Below are 7,139 nucleotides of genomic sequence, written 5' to 3'. Positions count from 1 at the left end.
AAGAGAGCCGAGTTTAGGGAATTGGCGATGGTTTCTGAAGCATTAGGGTTAACAACTGAGAGGCGGAAAGAGAAGAAACAGCGGAGATAAGGGCAGGGGATGAGCATCTTGCGCACAACCAATCCAACAACAGCACAAAAGAGAGAAGGGTAGGTTCATAAATCAAGGAGGAACTGAAAGGCGCCATGGCAGGGGAGCCAGGGAAGGGAGAGATCCCCTCCTACAGAAACGTAATGGCAGGAGAAGCAAGTGGAAGTGGACTACGAAGAGAATCAAAGGAAGACAGTAGGGATGTGCCGGTGATGGGAAACCAATGGCAAAAAAGATTAGGAGGTAGATGCCTTCCTAGAGCCCTGAAAAAACCAAGGTTTGTGATCCCGAACAACAAACTTGAAGAGTATAGATGCTACATGAGGGACCACGCCCTAATATGTAAGTTTGTGGGGTTCTGGCCAGCTGAAAAAGACCTGGCGAAGTGGATACAACAAAGATGGAAACCGAAAGGACATATAGATCTGAAGCTGGGGGCAAAGGGATTTTTTACAGTGATATTTGCTAATCTAGAGGACAAGGAAAGAACCTTTGAAGGGGGTCCGTATTTCATGAATAACGCTGGTTTATTCATGAGGCACTGGGAAGACTGTTACAATCCAGACCAAGAAAAGATGTTGGCAGCACCCATCTGGGTTAGATTGTTTGGTTTACCAATAGAGTTTTGGGACCCTGAGATTCTGGAAGGAATAGGCAATACAATAGGGTCATTTTTCAAAGTAGCAGAGACAACAAAGAGAGGGAGATACACATCCTATGCTAGGATATGTGTATCGATGAACACATCAGAACCCCTGTCGGAGTACATAGAGTTAGAATACCATGATGAAGTATGGCAGCAACCGATGGATTACGAACATATACCCTTCAGGTGTAGAAGGTGCCATGAATATGGCCATCTCTTTAAACAATGCCCACTGAACGTTGCAGAGGAAACATCAAGGAAAGAAGAAGTAGAAAGGAGAAGGACAGAAGACACAGAAGGAGTGGAGGAGGGTTTCCAGGAAATCCCAATAAAAAGAAGACCCGGGAAAGAAACGACAAGAAGGCCACAAACCGCCAAAACAATGCCAGTAGAATGTCAAAACAAGTTCAATGTCCTCCAGGAAGAAGAAGGAGAGATGGAAAAAGAAGAAAGCACAGAAGAACCTATGGATTCTACCAAATATACAAAGGAGACAGACTTAAACCAAGGAAACATGGAAAAAGAAGGGATAGAGGGGAACACAGATATGTCAATAGAACAGTCGCAGATGGAGATTGACCCTCAAAAGGATAGTGGAAATGATGAGGAGTGAGTAATGAAAAGGTTGTTACAGGACTGGAAGAACTTAGATGAGAGGTTCATCCCAGAGGAGAAAAAATAGTTATACAAAGAGATGTTCCAAAAATACAAGGAGAAGAAGGGAATCCTTCTGGCAAGTCAACTAGAACAAACAGGAACGCAGGGAACACAGAGTATGGGAATGGGTAGTTCTGGCAAAGGAGGTAGGAAAAGAGGAAGACGGCCAATGAGCGAAACCATTCAGGTGGTAGGGGAAACTCTGGTAAATTCAGGTAGAGTCATACCTCTCTCAGAGGTATTTCAACAACCATCCAAAAATTTATAAATGATTGTCACAGGCTCGAACATCAAAGGTCTCAACAGTAAAGGAAAACAGAGGTATCTGAAGGATAGGGTGAAGAAAGACAAACCCAGCATAATGATAATCCAAGAGACGAAGATCAGCTCTCAAAAATTAGAAGAGATAATGAGAAAATATAAGATACACTATGAGGTCATGGGTCAAGATGCGACAGGCACGGCTGGAGGACTGGCAATCCTATGGAACCCAGAGGAGGTGCAATTCAAAAATTGGGTCAGCCTCCAATCCTCTCAGGTTCATTCAGAATGATAGGGTCTTCTGAGTGGATACTCATCACCGGAGTCTATGGCCCACACATCCCAAGGGAATGCAAAAATTTCCTTAAAAACATGCAAACTATCCGCAGGATCTTCCCTGGGATTCCGTGGATTGTAGGAGGAGACTTTAATATGATTAAAACCTTAGGAGAAAAGAGAGGAGGAATAAGTAGACCGGACCAAGACATGGAAGCTTTCAGCGAAATGATAACAGAGAAAAGATTGGTAGATATTCCAACGATAAATGGGGTCCATACTTGGAACAACAGAAGGGGAGGCAGAAATCAAATAGCATCCAGACTGGATAGATTCTTAGTATCAGAACAGATCTTAAACAGGGATGTATTCGTAGAGGCAATGATTCTACCTGCCATGGGTTCTGACCATTGGCCTATTAGATTGGAGATAGATATTAAGAAGAACCCCTACAAACGCCCATTCAGGTTTGAGGCCTTCTGGCTCAGGAATAAGCAGTTCATGCCGAAGGTAGAGGAATGGTGGACTCAGAGTCAACAAAGAGGGAGATGTAAGATGCATACCTTTCAGCTAAAGCTCAAGGAACTCAAAGGGAAAATCAAAAAATGGAACAAGGAAGAGTTTGGGAACATTTTAATGGAGAAGCAGAGATTAGAGCGGAAAATGGAAGAGCTACAATAGAAAATTATAGCAGAAGGACGAAACGAGGAGAAGAGTAGAGAAGAAGGAATACTGATTAGTCAATTAGAGGAACGGAGAAAACAGGAAGAAATTCTATGGAGACAAAAGTCCAGGATAAACTGGCTTCGTGACGGAGAAAGGAACACAAAGTTCTTCCACCAAGCCATGGTTCAACACAGGAAACGGAAGATAATCTTCTCTATTATAAACAAAGAAGGGAAAAGAATAACAGAACATGAACGAATTGAACAGGTATTAGTTGAGTATCACAAAGACTTGCTGACAGAGCCATGAGCCACTACAGATGAGGCAATAGGAAGGATCTGCAATGAAATTCCTAAGATAATAACAGAAGATGAAAATAAAGCTTTGATGAGGGTAGCAATGCTAGAAGAAGTGGAGGAAATAGTAAAAGGAATGAAGAAAAATAAAGCCCTAGGACCGGATGGATTTACGGTGGAATTTTATCAAGCAGGCTGGCATTTCCTGGGACAAGATATTCTGGAGGTGGTAGAGGAGTCTCGTGGACAACAAAAGGTATGGTTGAGTCTCAACTCTACCCTGTTTACTCTTATTCCTAAACCGGCTAAATTTGAGAACGCCCAAGGTTTTCGCCCAATAGCCCTTTGTAATGTAATTTATAAAATTATTTCTACCTTGATGGCTAAAATATTGAAGCCAATTCTTTCTAACATCATCTCCCCGGAATAGACTGGTTTTGTTGAGGGGAGACAAATCCTTGATGGTCTGGTAGTAGCCTAGGAAGTGATCTATTCCCTAAAAAAAAAGAAGGAGAGACGAATGATGATAAACCTGGACCTGTCAAAAGCCTACAACCGCCTAAATTGGAACTTCCTCAAGGAAACTCTTAGGGCATTTGGTTTTAGCAACAGATGGATAGGCTGGATTTATAACATGATATCAACGCCTAACTTCTCTATTCTGTTGAATGGGACACCAACTACGACTTTTAATGCCACTAGAGGATTAAGATAGGGCAATCCCTTATCTCCCTTCTTGCTCATTATGGCAGTAGATGGTCTAGGAAGATACTTCAATAAAGAGATGAGGGAAAGAAAGATCAAGGGGCTACGGTTATGGGGAAACAACTTGCCTATCACCCACCAGCGGTTCGTAGATGACATCATGATCTTCTGTGAGGTCTCCCTAAAGGAATTGAAGAGAGTAAAAAGGATTTTGGATCTGTTTATGGAAGCCTCGGTGATGGATATTAATAAAGACAAATCATGCACATTTATCTTTAACACCCGAGAGCCGATCAAAGCCCACTTGACCAGAACGTTGGGCTTTAGATCTGGAGAGATACCAACAAAGTATCTGAGAAATCAACTAGGTCTAAACCATATAAGAATAGCAAACTAGCAACAAACAATAGAAAAACTCAAGAACAAACTTGAGAATTGGTCCTTCCGATCGCTAAATATAGCAGGAAGACTTGTACTCCTGAAATCAATTTTCCAGGCCATTCCAATATATCCTCTATCGGTGATGACAGCGCCCAAAGGGGTTTGCGCAAGAATGAAGGAAATCTTTGGAAAATTCATATGGGGAAGACCCAAACAGCAAAAAAAATGGGCCCTAGTGTCATGGAAAGGTATATCCAAACAAAAAGATAAAGGAGGACTTGGTCTCAGGGACCCGGACATTTTAAACCAAGTGCTAAGGGCAAAGCTATGGTGGAGGTGGATGAGGGGAGGAAATGATATATGGAAACAAATATGGACTCAACAAAAAAAGGTATCCTCATAGTGGAAGAAGTCCCAAAAGGATCTTCAATCTGGGACCTAGCAAGCCAAAACAGAGATATTATAAGCAAATATGCCTTCTGGGAAATCAGGAACGGAAGTATAGCTAAATTCTGGGAGGAGGCATGGCAACAAAGGGATAGAATGGTTGATATTCAAATTCTGCAAAACACTTGTCAGAAGGCAGTAATGGAGGGATTAAAGTTTGTTAAAGATTACTGGAAAGAAGAGGAGCTAGATGAGACCTCGCGAACCTAGAGGAAACCTAAAGAATGGGACAATAATATTGATCAAGACCAGAAAGAGATACTGATAAAAGAGCTGGAATCAAGAAGAATTAAAAATAGAACGGGACCAGATATTCTCAGATGGGGAAAATCTACAAGAGGGACCTTTACAGTCAAAGAAGCTTACTATTTAGCCACTCGACAAGAAGGAGAAGAGGAAGCCTTAGATTGGAAACAAATATGGAGGAATAAGTAGTGACCGAAAGTAACAGTGTTTGCATGGCTAGTAGGGAAAGGAAGAATCCTGACGTGGGACAAGTTATAGAAAAGAGGTTTCCAGGGTCCCCCCAAATGCAGTCTATGTAAAAAGGAGAATGAGACTCGGGAACACCTCTTGAACTCCTGCCCCTTTGCCCAGCATTAATGGGATGAGGTCAAGAACCTCTTTGGAAAATCTAATAGGGACCCTATGGATATAAAGCAGACCATATTTCAATGGGGAAAGGGTCAATTTTCATGCTCTGTAGTAAGGAGAACCTGGAGTTTAGTTGTAGATTTCATCATCTGACTTCTGTGGAAAGAGAAAAATCAAAGGATATTCCAGGACAAAAACAATCCAGCAGAAAGGATATGGGAAAAAACACAAAAATTAATAAGAGAAATTGTTCTGGCTGAGACCTGGGAGGAGGATAGGAAGACGACTCTTGATGAGGGACGAATCTTAGCCAAACTTAATATAGATTACAACATGATGTATCCCCAGAAGGAAAGACACCAAAGACCACAGATACAGAGCCATGCGCAGTTCAGATATCCAGGGGAAACTTCATTAAATTGAATTTTGATGGGGCTTCCAAAGGAAACCCAGGACCTGCAGGTTTTGGGGGTATCTTCAGAGACAATAAGGGATGCACCAGATGGGTGTACGTAGACAGAGGAGGCATAATGACCAACAACGAAGCAAAGATGATGGTTGTATACCAAGGTATTAAAATAGCAATAAGAAATGGATACATGAACCTGGAGATCGAAGGTGACTCGCAGATAGTAATTGAAATGCTTAGGAATCTCAACAATGGGAGGAATTGGGAACAGGTTGCTAAGAGCTGGAGGACGGCAGGGATAATTCAAGACTTGGCAAACATACTGAAACGTATTGAATACAAAATTATTAGTCATGTTAAGCGAGAAGGAAATAAAGCAGCAGACTTCTTGGCAAATTGGGGATGCAAAGAACAGGAAGGAAAGGTGGATAGCATCTGGCCAATAGTCATGAACAAACCTGGATGGGAGTCTCTCAACCTAATAATCACTCAGGATATTAATGAATCCATAGATTGATAAAAAGAAGTACCAAGGATCCCCGATCGGGGTGAATAAGGCGGCGAAACAGGAGATTAATGTGATGACAAGGGGGGGCTATGATAAGCCACCTTGCACAAGGAGAGCATTGCAGGTGGACAGGACGGTTGGCAGACTGGGCATAATTGTAAAGAGCAGCGGAGAGGGAACTATGAAGGCCAGAGGTGGTGGAAGTGACGGTGCTCCAGTGATGGGACAAGGGTCAGCTCGCACAAAGGCAAGCTGAGGAGGAGTGGGTTATTATGGCAAATGCAGGCGACAGAGGGAGGTGGTGCAGCAGCACAAGAAAGGGCGGCAAGAGAGAGGAAGCGGTTACGGGTGGAGGCATAAGGGTAGGTATGCATTTAACGCCCTCGGGGTGAGCGGAGACAAGGGTAAGAAGGTGGAAACCAGAGAAAGAGATAAAGCAGAGAGGGGACAACAGCGGGGTCGACCTCCCGCCCCTAGAAAAACTAAGTGTAAGATAACAGAGAGAAGAATGAGGATGGCTGTGACGGTTGAGAGCAGGGGAGGAAGACCTTCGGGGACCGAAGGCAATATGGTAGACTCCTGGGAAGAAAAGGAACAGAACCAGGTGGGCATGGAGGAGGCGCACAACCCAGAACAGGACAGTCAAATGCAGAAAAGGAGGAGCGGAAGGGGGAAAGGGAGACCTTTGGAGGACATGCAACCAGAAGAGGCAGACATTAGAGAAAAGAAAGCCAGAGGGAGAGGAGAGGAAGGCTGCCTGGGAACCCCCTCAAGCACAATTGGTTAGGGAAGTAAGGTAAAGGAGGGCAACAAAGTTGGCGCAGGACGTGGAAGGGGTCGTAGAGGAAAAGGGAGAAGACGTCAGGCTAGAAACCAGGAGCGGAGCTTCCCTCCACCGGCAGGAAAAAGACGAGGCAGGAAGACGATGAAGCGACAGGTTCAGTATGCGGAGAGGGCATATAGTGAAGAAACGAATGCGGATATTAGGAAGATAATCCAGCAGTTGGAGGAGGAGGCGACTCAGGAACAGTCGGAAACTGAAATGGAAGACTGGGAGTATCTGCTGCCAGACCCAGGAAATACTAGAGGACGCATGTCCCTGTACAAGCAGGCTCTCCATGTGTATTGGGTAATGAAGAGGCTGCTAGCAAAAGCTATGGAACAGGTGGCTATGGAGATGGCAGAATTGGCCCAAGGCATCCC

At 43.8% G+C, this 7,139-nt stretch overlaps 1 protein-coding gene across 1 annotated transcript; it reads left to right on the top strand.

Moving 5' to 3' along the window:
- Positions 1-2,140: 2,140 nt before the first annotated feature.
- On the top strand, positions 2,141-2,611 carry LOC149250780 (uncharacterized). The gene has a single exon (XM_089453750.1). The coding sequence runs from the start codon at positions 2,141-2,143 to the stop codon at positions 2,609-2,611; it is 471 nt and encodes a 156-aa protein (XP_089309876.1).
- The last annotated feature ends 4,528 nt before the right edge of the window (positions 2,612-7,139 follow it).

Source organism: Pinus tabuliformis, chromosome 7, assembly GCF_031772625.1.
Source record: "Pinus tabuliformis cultivar Carrire ecotype Pingquan chromosome 7, CPIR1, whole genome shotgun sequence".
Lineage (NCBI taxonomy): Eukaryota > Viridiplantae > Streptophyta > Pinopsida > Pinales > Pinaceae > Pinus > Pinus tabuliformis.
Note: the sequence above shows the minus strand (reverse complement) of the source record. Positions and strands in the feature narration are given on the sequence as shown.

Coding starts and splice junctions, on each gene's coding strand:
- LOC149250780 (XM_089453750.1), top strand. CDS start 2,141: ATGGAAGCTTTCAGCGAAATGATAACAGAGAAAAGATTGGTAGATATT.